This window comes from Zootoca vivipara, chromosome Z (genome assembly GCF_963506605.1).
Source record: "Zootoca vivipara chromosome Z, rZooViv1.1, whole genome shotgun sequence".
NCBI classification, from domain to species: Eukaryota; Metazoa; Chordata; class Lepidosauria; order Squamata; family Lacertidae; genus Zootoca; species Zootoca vivipara.
In genome coordinates this window covers 46,424,410-46,438,591 of record NC_083294.1, presented here as the reverse complement: position 1 = coordinate 46,438,591, position 14,182 = coordinate 46,424,410, and the positions used below count along the sequence as shown (strand labels likewise).

The 14,182-nt window shown below is 47.8% G+C and overlaps 1 protein-coding gene across 2 annotated transcripts in view; it reads left to right on the top strand.

Moving 5' to 3' along the window:
- Positions 1-2,442: 2,442 nt before the first annotated feature.
- STK26 (serine/threonine kinase 26) overlaps positions 2,443-14,182 on the top strand; it is a 58,556-nt gene continuing 46,816 nt past the window's right edge. Inside the window, exons 1-2 of one of the 2 annotated variants that reach the window (XM_035102019.2) lie at positions 2,443-2,969; positions 3,491-3,638. In XM_035102019.2, coding sequence (XP_034957910.1) covers positions 3,597-3,638 — 42 coding nt within the window. In that variant the 5' untranslated portion in view covers positions 2,443-2,969; positions 3,491-3,596. The remainder of the gene's footprint in view (positions 2,970-3,490; positions 3,639-14,182) is intronic. The other variant, XM_035102018.2, reaches the window with a different exon arrangement.

Sequence of the window (14,182 nt, the reverse complement as noted above, 5' to 3'; positions counted from 1 at the left end):
TCGGCTGTGTTCGATATTGTTGGCGGATGGATCTCCCTGGCTGGTGTAGCTCGTGGCGGAGGCGGGGTCTGTGGGGTGTGGGCTAGTCTCCATGGGGAGGGAGGAGGAGGAGCTGTGGAGATTATGCCATTGGAGGGCGCTATTTTTGTTTGTGTAAAAACACGTTTTTACCTTTGTTAGGTATGAGATGTGAACAATCCGAGGTTATACAAACACTCGGGTAGTGTCGTGGACCATTGTGTCCAAATTTCAACACAATCGGTCAAGCAGTTTCGGAGAAAAGTGGAGCCCACAATTTCACTGTTTCTGCAATTTTTATATACCGTACCTGTATATAGATGAAAGCTCAGAGTCTGAAGTGCCAACAGAAGCTTTCATGCCCAGGTTGGCAACCCCTGGTCTAACCTACGACACAGAGCTGTTGTGAGGCCTGTGTCCCACCTGAGCAACGTGGAATATAAAACAGAAACAACTTTTAATGCAATAAATAAATATATGATGCAATCATCCTTTGCACATGTAAATCACTGTGAGTACCAATTTTTTAAAAATTGGAAGATGTGTGCTCCCTTTCAGTACCATTCAAGGTGCCTTCCAGCTGTATTACAACCTCCATCATCCCAGACTGTGGCCTCTTGTGGCTGGGGATGATGGTAACTGGAGTCCAACACCTTAAAGGCCACAGGTTTCCCATCCATGCTCCCCTTCCATGCTCCCACACTTTCAGCTTTCCCTTACTCGATCCCCCTGGACCCCCATTTTTCTCAATGCTCGTCCTCAGTTCAGCCTCTGCACCTTCCCTCCAGCTCACTCAATTAAAGGCCCAAATCTCTCTCAGCTTTCTCCCATACTTCTCGCAGGCCATGCTCACTCAGCTATGGATTCCAGTTTCCCCATTAGCCCCCATCCTCAAAACCCACCTTTTCAACAGGGCTTTTACCAGTCTTAGCCCCTTCACCATCCTCCACAAAGTGGAACACTTCTCAGCATTTCCATTTCATACCCTTGTCTCCCTTCCTGCATCTTAGATTGCAAGCTCATTGAGGGCAGGGCTCTCTCTATGTTGCCAGTGTAACTCTGGACAAAGCAGTTAGTATAATTATAATAAAATATTACCTCTCCCCACGGGTGTCCCCTACTTTCCCTGAAGTTCACCCTACGAGTCCCCCAACATCCCCCATGGCTTCTCTTTTAGCCCAGTGTACACCTGTTGTTTTGAGCTCCCATGCCCTGCCCCTCCGGTCTTTCTCAGCACCCTAATTCACCCACGCCTCTGCACCCCACTTTCCTTTGGAACTCTGCGTACTCCCCAACCCCACCCCTGAACTTCCTCAATTCCCCCTGTGCATTCACAATTAGGCCTCCATTAGCCTCCCCCCACGATATTCTCTCTTACTTGACCTCCCCACGGCATTCCCCCCTTCAGCCCAAGTTGCCATTTCCCCTGTTACTTTGCCCCTCACAATTCCCCCACCCCAGTTTACATGAGCCCCTTTTGCCCTCCAATCCACCACAGCGACCCCCCCAGTTTCACCAGGGCACCCCACATCTAGGGATCCCCATTTCCCCCTCAGCTGCCCCCCCGTGCTGTCCCTCATAATTCTCCTCACATCCATCTTTTGGGCACCCCCCCTCCAGCTGCCCCTCGTTCTTCCCGTCCTCACATCCTCACCGGCCCTCCACCAGAGCATCCCATTACAGTGGAACCTCGGTTTACGAACACCTCGGTTTACGAATTTTCGGTTTACGAACGACTGTAACCCGGACGTAAGTAAAGCGAGGTTTCCGAGGCCTACGGAGGCCTCCGTGAAGGCCTGAAGACTGGGCTGCAGCTGCAGAGGCGCTCCCATGGCTCCGCGAAGGCAATGTGATTGTGGAAGAGGACCCTGAGCCCCCATCCAAACAATGACCATCATCAGCCCAGGTAAGAAATAAATGTTAATTTTTTTCCACCTAAAATACTGTCTGATTTATTTTATAGTACAGTACATTGATTATTGCCTTCATTTTATGCATCAATGGCCTCATTAGAAAGTAAAATTCGTGTTAAATTGCTGTTTTAGGGGGTGTTTTTAATCGTCTGGAACGGATTAATCCACTTTCCATTACTTTCAATGGGGAAGTTCGCTTCAGGTTAAGTACGCTTCAGTTTAAGTACAGACTTCCGGAACCAATTGTGGTTGTATTTCCCCCTCAGCGCTCCCCACTCACTTTCCCTCACCCGGCACAAATTTCTACCGCTCCCTCACAATTCGCCTCACAGCCTCCTCGTCTCCCCGCCCCCATTTCGGACACCCCCCACCCCACCTGTCCCTCACCATTCTCAACCAGGATACACGCGCACCCCAAACGCACTTTGGGCACCCCATCCCCCCCCCACCTCGCGATTCTCTCCCCTCCCCCACGGCCCAATTTCTCTTCCCCCCCCCGCGGGTGTCCCCTCCCCGTAGGCGGGCAGAGGGTGACGCTGCTGAGACGGAGGCCGCGGATCAGTCTCTGCCGTTGCCTCGCTGGGCCGACTCGGAAGCCGGAGTCCGCCGCCGCCGCGAGCGAGGCAGGGAGGGAGCGGCGGGAAAGCGCGAGGGCTCGGGCCCCGCTGAGGCAGCTGCCTCGGCCTCCTCCTCCTCCTCCTCTCCCCCTGTCCCCGCCAACATGGCCGCGGCGCTGTCCTCCTGAGGCGACTCCGCCTGGCGCCCGCCGGGGCCTCCTCCTCCTCTTGCGCCCACCTCCTTCGCCGCCGCCGAGCCTCTGCTGCCTGCTTCCCCGCGGAGGGCGCGGGTCATGGGCTGCTGCGCCGCCGCCGGCGGAGGAGGAGGAGGAGCAGCACCCGCCGCCGCCGCCGCCGTCCGAGCCGGGCAGGCCGCGAGGAGCAGCAGCCGCAGGGCGACCATTGCCGCAGCCTGGCCGATGGCTCCTTCACGCCGCTAGCCCGGAAGGCGAGATCGCGAGGAGCACGGAGAAGAGCCGAGGTGGGCCGCGGAAGGGACGGGACACAAAGCGGGGAAGCTCCGTGGAGGGTGCGCGGGGGGGGGCAGGATGGGGCTGAGACTGAGCGGAGGGGGCAGCAAAATAGAGGCCTCTGAGTGGAAAATCTGACAGCTGAGGGAGTGTGTGGGGGGGTGCCCTTTTCCTCCTCTTCCTTCTTTTCGCCCCGCGAAAGACCAAGGGCTCCAAAGTAGAGGCAGCTGGCGGCAGAGAAGAAAGAGTGAGGTATAGGAGCGGACCTAGAGGGAAATCTGCAGATTGGTTGGGGCGGAAGGGTGGCCAAGGTAGGGGAGAGAGGTGGGTTTAAAATGGGGTGTGTGTGTGTGTTTGTGGTGAATTACTCCACACCCACCCGACACCAGTAGTCTAGGAGGAGAGCCAAATGAAGGGGCTGGAGGATGATGGCGGGGTCAGCAAAGGAGTGTGTTGAGGTCCGCAGAGCAGGCTAAGGTGCAGCTGAAGGTGTTTTAATGCTCTGCTTCCTTCCCCTAACCTCCACCCATAGGTTCGGTTGCAGCTGAAGCAGTAATAGCAGAGGCCGTGGTTACCCGGCAGCAGGAGGAGAGGCCTCTGCAAGGAGGAGAGAGACCAAGGGGAGGGTTGAGATCACCATGGCCCACTCCCCCGTCGCCATGCAGGTGCCTGGCATGCAGGTGAGAGAGGGCTGGGTGCTCCCCTGCGGTGAAAAGCAGGGAGGGTGGGTTACACTGGGGCAGTTGCTGCATACCAGCTTCTGACTTGCCTTTGCTCAACTGGATTGGTGTTAGTACTCTTAAGTATCGCTAAATGAGAAAATCCGCAAGAAGTCCAAGAGTGACATTGCAAAAGGGGGGCCAGTCTAGGAGCACTTGAGAGGTGACTCTATGTTTTTACCACTTTTCATTCTTGTTAAACCACTTAGAAACTTCTGCAATCAAGTGGTGTATTGTTGTTGTTTAGTCGTTTAGTCGTGTCCAACTCTTCGTGACCCCATGGACCAGAGCACGCCAGGCACTCCTGTCTTCCACTGTCTCCCATAGTTTGGTCAAATATATACATTTTATTAAATAATAAATGTATGGTATATACATTTTATTAAATAAATTCCAATAAGCTCTGCCTACATTATGACTGTAGAGCTCTATCATTATTGGAAGTTTATATATATATATATACACATACATACACACACACACACACACACACATCTTCTGGAAATGGATTTAATTTGTTCCAGGGGTCTGTGCACACCCCAAAAAATCCATAACCAGAGGCGCTACTTCTGCACACGCACGTGGCATGATAGAGCACTACTACGCATGCGCAAGCAGCAAAAACCCAGAAAAATTCTTCTGGGTTTGCTGCTTTCGCAACCCGAAGATTACATATCCAGAGAGGTACGTAACCCAAGGGTCCACTGTATATAAATAAAATTTATTTTTAAACAAATACAATAACAATTAAACACTCATCCAGCAGTACATCTATTGGTGTTTGTTTTACCTATTGTCTCTAGACATACACTTACACATTCAATATTCACTATCATTGTTGAAGGGAGAAGAGGTTTGGGATGTGAGGAGGAAGCTGTTACTACTTTGTGGCATGTCTTTTGTTTCATGCTTGAAACATGCGAAAACATCTGAGGAGTTGCTATTGGCCATGGAACATCTCTGTCAGCAGCCTTAAACTGCTGCTGAGCTGCTCCTGCCAAATTCATGCTTAAGCTTGTTTGCACCAAGCACTGACCAACCCCAGAATGTTTCAATAGAGTTACTAGTACCTTATCTTGCAGCAACTGACCCCATCTTGTCCTTTTACTCACTTTTCCTAGTGGAGGAGGTAAAGCTGTGCTTTTGTTTTGGATTTTTTAAGTGCCATGTCTTGTTTTGAGCACTGAAATAGATTATAAAATGGTTCCACTTTTACTAATGCTAAGGTAGGATTTATGTGGCCAGCTCACTGCTGCATGCACTACCTATGAACATGAAAAAGTGTTTTGATAGTCTTACTTGAACATTAAGCATTATTTGGTCTCTATTGCTATACAGACTCCCAGTTAAGGAACCAGGAATTGGTTAAAAGCTTAATTTGTTCTGGAGGTCCGTTCCTAACCTGAAACTGTTATTAACCTGAAGCACCACTTTAGCTAATAGGGGCTCCTGCTGCCGCCGTGCCGCCGGAGGACGATTTCTGTTCTCATCCTGAAGCAAAGTTCTTAACCCGAGGTACTATTTCTGGATTAGTGGAGTCTGTAACCTGAAGCGTTTGTAACCCAAGGTACCACTGTATGGAAGTTGTGCATTCCATAATGTGCACTCAATAACGGGAGCATTACAACTGGGTCAAGATTTATACCTGTAAGTAATGCTTGTCTGTCCATGGTGATTGCATGAATTTAAATAAAGGAAGCACTTTTTGTCATTTTGTTGTCACAGACGAATGCGGCTAGTATTATGGAACTGTATACCTTTGGATGGATGTGCTTTAGTATGATGCATTTTCCCCGAGTTATTTGCTAATCTGTTGAATGTTTGTGTAAGGCCACTAAACCCATCAAAAGGACCTGTGGTTTTTTTAAAAAAAAAACAACCACCACCACCACCAAGGGTGCTCTGGTAGGATCAGTAGGTTTTAATTTGGGTTCCCTTTTGTTGACCAGTTTTATCTCTTTAAATTCTCTATGGATCAAAAGATTCTGATTCCTTTGCGCTCTTTTGTCAACTAGGATATATATAGGAGTCTAGAAGTGAAAAGGATCTAGGAGTCTTGGTAGACCACAAACTTGACATGAGTCAACAGTGTGATGCAGCAGCTAAAAAGCCAATGCAATTCTGGGCTGCATCAATAGGAGTATAGCATCTACATCAAGGGAAGTAATAGTACTGCTGTATTCTACTCTGGTCAGACCTCACCTGGAGTACTGTGTCCAGTTCTGGGCCCCACAGTTCAAGAAGGATACTGACAAGCTGGGACGTGTCCAGATGAGGGCAACCAAAATGGTCAAAGGCCTGGAAACGATGCCTTATGAGGAACGACTTAGGGAGCTGGGTATGTTTAGCCTAGAGAAGAGAAGGTTAAGGGGTGATATGATAGCCATGTTCAAATATTTAAAAGGATGTCATATAGAGGAGGAAGAAAGGTTGTTTTCTGCTGCTCCAGAGAAGCGAACACAGAGCAATGGATTCAAACTACAAGAAAGAAGATTCCACCTAAACATTAGGAAGAACTTCTTGACAGTAAGATCTGTTTGACAGTGGAATTTGCTGCCAAGGAGTGTGGTGGAGTCTCCTTCTTTGGAGGTCTTTAAGCGGAGGCTTCACAACCATCTGTCAGGAATGCTTTAATGGTGTTTCCTGCTTGGCAGGGGGTTGGACTGGATGGCCCTTGTGGTCTCTTCCAGCTCTATGATTCTATGAACTAAATCTAGCATGTCTCAAAAGGTCAACGAACCCTCCAATTACTTTCATTCTCTAATTCCATCATATGCATCAAGGAGCTGGCCACTATAAATTAATCTAAAAAAAAATCACATGAGCTCCTTGGAAGGTTGCTAGAAACTGATGCAGCTCGAAGATCTTGCTCTAGAATTTGGTACTTTGGCAAAGTAATTGGTTTCTAACCTAGGGTTTGCAGACGTTCCCTGGGACAGTCCCCGGATTTGCAAATCTGTCCCTGGACAAATTTTGCCCCTGGAATGTCCCCAGATTTGAAAATCTGTCCCCGGGAAACGTGGCAGGCAACGGAAGCCTCAGCAGCCCGGGGCCAGCCTGGTAGCACAGTTGGCTCTGGCTGGCTTCAGGAGCTGCTTGCCATTTTTTCCCCTCCAGAAGTCCCCATATGATGTGTCTTGTGCTCAACACATCATATGGGGACTTCTGGCGAGGAAAAATGGTGGGCGCCATGGCAGTGAGCAGCGAGCAGCTCCTGAAGCCAGCCAGAGCTAACTGTGCTACCAGGCTGGCTCTGGGCTGCTGACTGCCGCTGCCACTGTCGAAGGGGAACCAGGTATGTCCGGCAGTATAGATCTCCTGCCTCCCTTCCCTTTTTGTTTTGACTGTTGGAGGCTCAGGAGTTTTAAGAAACTCCACATTTATGTTTCACAGGGTGCAAAAGAATGGCTTTGCACCTTGCATGGCAGAGAAACCGCGGGCCTTGCACCCCTCCTGGGCAATGGCCGCCTGACCTCTACTCCTGAGCCTCCCCCAATCTGTCAAAACAAAGGGGGAAGGGGGCAGGAGACCGGGGAAGACTCGGGAGTCACAGGTGCGTGGCGCAGTGTTGACCAGTTTCCTATTTCATTCGATAGCAAACAGTGGAGTGGGGCTTACCTGACCTTGCAGGTGGGTTGCTGCTGGTTCCTGGGAGGGGCAAGGCAGCAGGTAGTTTGGCTATGTACAAGCGCACCAGCAGAGCCAATAAGATGCTCTTTCCAGTACATTTAGGCAGTGCTAACCTCTCAACTGCTTTGCCCCTCCCACTCTTCCCCACAGTATGCAGAGATAGCCCACCTGCCGGGAGGTCAACTAAGACAGCGTTTCTCAACCGCTGTTCCGCGGCACACTAGTGTGCCGCGAGACGCTGGCTGGTGTGCCGCGACGTGCGGCGACGAGAAGGGCGATTTGCATTGTCACGTGCCTGGCGGCCGCCAATGCACAACGCTGACCCGCCGGAAAGCAATATTTCTCCTCCTCTTTCCCAAAGCTCAGTGCAAACGAGCCTGGCGGCTGCCAATACACAACACTGACCCTCCGGAAAGCAATATTTGGCAAGTGTTTCTTACAGTCATAATTATAATATAGGGCAGCACAGAGTTAAATTTTTAAACTTTTTTAATGGTGGTGTGCCTCGTGATTTTTTTCACGGAACAAGTGTGCCATGGCCCAAAAAAGGTTGAGAAACACTGAACTAAGAACTGGTGCCCCACACCAGCATATGCTACTGGGTTCAGCCTGTGGTGTTTCCAGGTAGAGAAATCAATTAGATGAACCAGTCAGTATTCATAATACTGCAGATTGGCCCTTGGTCTGATGTGCTATAAAGTAACATCCTCTGTTCCTGTGACATTAGATTTTATGTTGAGGCTACAATCCTCTGCCCAATTTCCTGGAAGTCAGTCTTATTGAACTTTAGTGGATTTAACTTTTGAGTAGATACATATAGGATTGTGTTGTAAGTTTTATGTAAGAAAGATGAGCAGTTAGTAATCCATAAGCATAAATGTTTGAAAGTTTGCAAGTTAGTGTATATTTGGGTTGTTGTTGTTTAGTCGTTTAGTGATGTCTGACTCTTCGTAACCCCATGGACCAGAGCACGCCAGGCACTCCTGTCTTCCACTGCCTCCCGCAGTTTGGTCAAACTCGTGTTGGTATCTTCGAGAACACTGTCCAACCATCTCGTCCTCTGTCGTCCCCTTCTCCTTGTTTCCCAGCATCAGGGTCTTTTCCAGGGAGTCTTTCCCAGGGAGTCCAGGGATTCTCAGCTTCAGGATCTGTCCTTCCAGTGAGCACTCAGGGCTGATTTCCTTAAGAATGGATAGGTTTGATCTTCTTGCAGTCCATGGGACTCTCAAGAGTCTCCTCCAGCACCATAATTCAAAAGCATCAATTATAATTGGGTACAGTGGACCAAAGTTCTCTTGAGTCTGTAGTTATTAGATGTTAATGATATAATTATACCTTTTGGCTTCCTCTAGCTTAATGTTTTGGCTATTTCACACTTCCTTGCTTTGCCCATATCTCAAAGATTACAGTGGAACACAGTGGGCTCCTTGAGATGTAATACCAAACCATAGGTTTTTTTTAGGGGGGGGGGGGTGACTAGCCATTCTGTTTTTGCGCCTGTAACCCAGGTTCCAGGAGGCATTTGCCTCCTAGCTTTCATATACGGTATGAGTTTCTAACATTGGGCCAGACATAAAAGTGGACAGGGTAAACCCTTTGTTCAGTAGGCTAAATTTCAACCATATAAAAACCATCTTCCTGTCCAGGCAAAAAGAGCATTATCACAGTTGAGGAACACATTTCAACCATATTAAAACAGTAGAAAGGGGCACAAAACAGAACTGGTGAGGGATGTGGCCTGGGGAGGGTTCTGAGGTCTGGGTAAAGAGTTCTGGTGTGTTCTCCACCCCTGTTGTGGACACCTAGCTTTGTGGTGACTGTAGAAGCTATTCAGTACTTTTTGATACCCAAAACATACCTTTATTTAATGAATGCTGTTCAAGTGACTTGAAATCAGATTTATAGGCGTCATCCTTGGTTCTTGCCACAGTTTGCTTCCTACAGATTTATTATGGCAGTGCTTCCATGAATTATACAACCCATCTCACCTTGCTTCACCCACAGTGCAATACAAGCCAAATGCCTGTTGATTTTCTGTGCTAAAATGTGGATCTTGGAAGCTGCCTTTCGCAGCTCTATGTTTAAAGCATAGGTCTATGCTCGCAGAATATATTTGGTAGCTATGCATGATGAGTTTTAAGTGACAAAGGATCTTGGTGCTGCATATACAGTACTGTAAGAGAATCTGCCTTCCTGGATGTGGCCCAGAGGAATCATTCAGCTGTTGAAACAAATACTTTTGTAGTTGTTGCTGAATTCTTCTGTGAATTCTGTGATAAGGGGCACAGTGATTCTTCAGCTAAGTCTGTTGTGATTCTGTATTTTTTACATGGTTTGCTCATGTTGGGACAGGGTGATCTTTGACACTTTTCTACCAATGTCATTAAGATTAAACTTTGTTGCAGACCTTGAATTTCCAAGTTCTGTACAGTCCTCTTCTCCCCTTCTCCCACTCCCAATATCTAAGAACATTTCGGAGACTTTAATAGGTGATAGCTTGCAACTTTTTCATGGTATGTTCATCATCCAACATGCAGCAACATGTTCCACAACCTTGGTGCAGCCGCTGATAATGCTGTAGGTAGAACATTAGAAATTGCTAAGTATCTGTGGTCTTGCCTGCCTAGCAAAGTGCTTCACTGTATGGCAAAAAGCTTTTGGCAGGGTGCATACAAGCCTCTCAATGGAAATAATTCGTTAATTTAGGTGCAGCCATGGAGAAGGCACTTTCACTCAGCCCCAGCAGCTGAACGTACACCATAGTTGGGACATAGATAAGAGTTTCTCCATCACATTTTTGGTAGTAGGTTGGCTGCATGGGAGAAGCTGGTCCCTAAGGTATCTTGGACCTAAGCCAAGGTCCCCAGAGATGCTTTTAAAAAACTCCAATTTAAAGCAAAACTTAAAATGTCAAGGTAAGATTAAAACCAGTGGGAACAAAAATGAAAACAACAGATGTTTCTTCCCTCCTTGGCTATAATATTCTACTACCACCCTCTACAGCTCTTCAAACCTCAGTTCCTAGTTTTAGAGGAAGGTATGGATTTTCTCAGCAGTAGCTAAATATACATTTTTACCATACAGGCAGTTTTTCTCAAGTTATTCCCCTGTGTAGAATGTTAGATTGTAAGCTCTTCTAGGCGAAGACTTATCTCCTTGCATTGGTTCTTGTGTGTGTGTGTGTGTGTGTGGCACTGTGATCTAAACCATCAAGCCTCTGGCATGACGGGGGAAACTCCCATTGCTCTATCCCAGCTTCTGCAAACCTAGCAGTTCAAAAGCACACTAGTACAAGTAGATAAATAGGCACCACTGCAGCAGGAAGGTAAACAGTGTTTCCGTGTGCTCTGGCTTCCATCACGGTGTCCTGTTGTTCCAGAAACGGTTTAATCATGATGTCCACATGACCCGGAAAGCTTTCTGTGGACAAACACTGGCTCCCTTGGCCTGAACGCAGAGATGAGCACTGCACCCCATAGTTGAATTTGACTGGAGTTATTGCTGTGGCCCAGTGAGGGAGAGATATCCCAGTGGAGGACAGTAGGATAGTCCCCCCCTCTGTTGTCCCTCTGGTCTCCCCCCTGTATATCCACACCTTGGTCTCCACCCCTGGGGTGGTGTGGGTCTCTGGGTGGTGTGGGTTTTGGGGGGGTGGAGGGGAGGGTTGAAGAGAGGGCAGGGGTTCTGGGGTTTCCTGGTCCTGGTATTGTGGGGTGGTGGGGGTGGGGAGGGAAGAGGTGTGAGGTGGGATTGTGGAGGATTGTGATCTGGGGTGGGGGTTGGTGAGGGATGAGGAGGGTGTTTGGTCCGTGGATGGTCCGGATGTGGGTCGGAGGGGAGAGGTATACAGTGGTCTGGGTCCATTTCCGTCGGGGGTCTCGGGGAGTGGACGGTTGTGGTCTCAGGAGGCGTAGCGGGGTATGGATCGAGCTGGGTTCATGGGCGTTGGGAGTTTGGGGCGGCAGTGAGGCTTGTGTCGGGGTGTGTGGCAGGGTCCAAGGGAGGGGACTTGTTCCCAAGGAGGCGGCATTGCTCCCGAGGAGGCGGCCGTGGTGGTGTCGGCTGTGTTCGATATTGTTGGCGGATGGATCTCCCTGGCTGGTGTAGCTCGTGGCGGAGGCGGGGTCTGTGGGGTGTGGGCTAGTCTCCATGGGGAGGGAGGAGGAGGAGCTGTGGAGATTATGCCACTGGAGGGCGCTATTTTTGTTTGTGTAAAAACACGTTTTTACCTTTGTTAGGTATGAGATGTGAACAATCCGAGGTTATACAAACACTCGGGTAGTGTCGTGGACCATTGTGTCCAAATTTCAACACAATCGGTCAAGCGGTTTCAGAGAAAAGTGGAGCCCACAATTCCACCGTTTCTACATTTATATATATATAGATAAGTTTTCCTTTTACAAAATTTGGAGGGTTGGTAGATATGCCTTTCTATCTGCCTTTTTATCCCATCAGGGGAACTCTTTTTAAAAAAAAGTTATATACTGCTATGCTATAAAAATAAAACATAAAACTGTACAGTGAAAACCATAACAAAGTTAAAAACAGACATCAATTAACCATTGTAGAAGAATGTGTTCTTAATTGCCTGCATACCTAGGCCTGGCAGAATAGAAAAGTTTGTAGCAGTCATTTTAAAAATATGGCACAGAAGGTGTCTGCTGAATTTCCATTGGCAGAGTATTCACAGGACTGAGCCAATGAAAATACTCAGTTTCTTGTTATCAAATGAGCCTTAACAACTCAGGGAAATGACCAGTGATGCTCTTGCAGATGATCTCAGTGATTGATCTGGGATGTAAGGGTTCAAGTAATTCTTGAGGCACCCTACAACTAAGTTGTTCAGGGCTTTGTAAATTCATACAAGAACCATGACCCAATCTCAGTAGTAAGTGGGCAGCTAGTGCTCCTGTTTTAACAATGTCTTCATGTGTTCTCAACCAGGAGCTCCCTTCAGCAGTCTGACTGCCACATTCTGCACCAGCTGGAGCTTCTGACCCAGACCCAAGGGCAGCCCCACATAGTGCACATTACAGTAATCTTGCCTTGAGGATGCTAACACTTGGTGAACTACAGTGGTGAGACTTTCCCTGTTCAGGAAAGGCTGTAGTTCCTGACGAACCAGATGAGACTCATAAAAGGCACTCCTAACCACAGAGGACACTTGGGCCTCTAGCTACAAATGTGTTTTCAGGAGTACTCCAAGCAATGCACTTGTTCCTTCAGAGCCAGTGCAGCACCATCCTGAACAGGTAACTTGCTATTTCCTGAACATGCCAACCACCTACCCATGAGGGGAAACTGAGATTCCAACCTTATTGATGCCATTCTGGAGGGGTTTGAAGTAGTTTAGGAATACTTGTTCAATTGAAGGGGGAGCTGTGTTGGAACTATGCACCCCCAGAAAATGTAGCAGCTTCACAGCCCTTGGTTCACATTACAGTCATCCCTTGGAAGTCGAACAGAATCTGTTCCGGAAGTCTGTTCGACTTCCAAAAGGTTCGGAAACCAAAGTGTGGCTTCTGATTGGCTGCAGGAATCTCCTGCAGCCCCATCAGACATTTGGCTTCCAAAAATAGTTTGCAAACCAGAACACTCACTTCTGGGTTTGCTGCATTCAGGAGCCAAAACGTTTGAGAACTAAGCTGTTCAAAAACCAAGGTACTGTACAACTACTTTTCCTGGATGAAACATTAGAACTTGCCTTCAGCCTTTAGCGATATCTGTCAGATTGAAATCATGTTTGTTGGCATATCTATGCAAAGGCTGTGCTTGTAAACTCGCCAACACTCCAGTTGTGTTGCATGTGGTGGGATGGAATTCACAGCTTGTTCTCAGTCTGTGATGGTTCTTCAGGTTTAACTGGAGTTTATAGCTCAAAAACAGAACTCCTGTTTTGGCCAATAGGAATTTGGAGGCTAATATTGATACTGTACTGAAGAACAGGTCAGTAGAATACTATTTTTAAGGCTGTTTTTAGAGTGCACTCCAATTGTCACAATAGAAATATTTAAAAGAGTATAGTAAAAAAATGAAGGCAGGCTTACTCCTTTAGTAAAAGCAACAAATATTAAGCATATGAAGTGTAACATGTGCACTAGCAATTATTGTCAAGTAGAGAAAGTGGTGCAATAATACAAAAACTTCAGAATGAAATTAGCCATTCTTTCTTGCTCATGACTCCAGAAGATTGTGGGAAACTTGTTTATAAAAGACCCCCCCAAAAAAAAACACCCCTTTGAAGACTACATGGTCCAGATAAGATGTAAATAAAGATCACCACTGTATTTATGTGGAATACTTAATCTGTAGAAAGATTAATAAAAAAAATTCCTTCAGTAGCACCTTAAAGACCAACTAAGTTTTTATTTTGGTATGAGCTTTCGTGTGCATGCACACTTCTTCAGATACAGTGAAATGGAAGTTTCCAGGCACTTATGTAGAGAAGGGGTGGGGAGGGGGAGGGGGGATCACTCAGAAGGGTGGTGGAAATGGGTGATTGACTGACTGATAGCTGTTGATGACCGCAAACGACTGCAAATGGTTTTGCATGAAAAAGCAAGGGTTGAGATGGCTGAAGATCGCTTATCATGTATAATGAGATAAGAATCCGATATCTCTGTTCAAACCAGGTCCCTCCATGGTTTTGAGCTCCCAGTACGTTTCCGAGCACAATTCAAAGTGTTGGTGTTGACCTTTAAAGCCCTAAACGGCCTCGGTCCGGTATACCTGAAGGAGCGTCTCCACCCCCATCGTTCTGCCCGGACACTGAGGTCCAGCTCCGAGGGCCTTCTGGCGGTTCCCTCATTACGAGAAGCCAAGTTACAGGGAACCAGGCAGAGGGCCTTCTCGGTAGTGGCACCCACCCTGTGGAA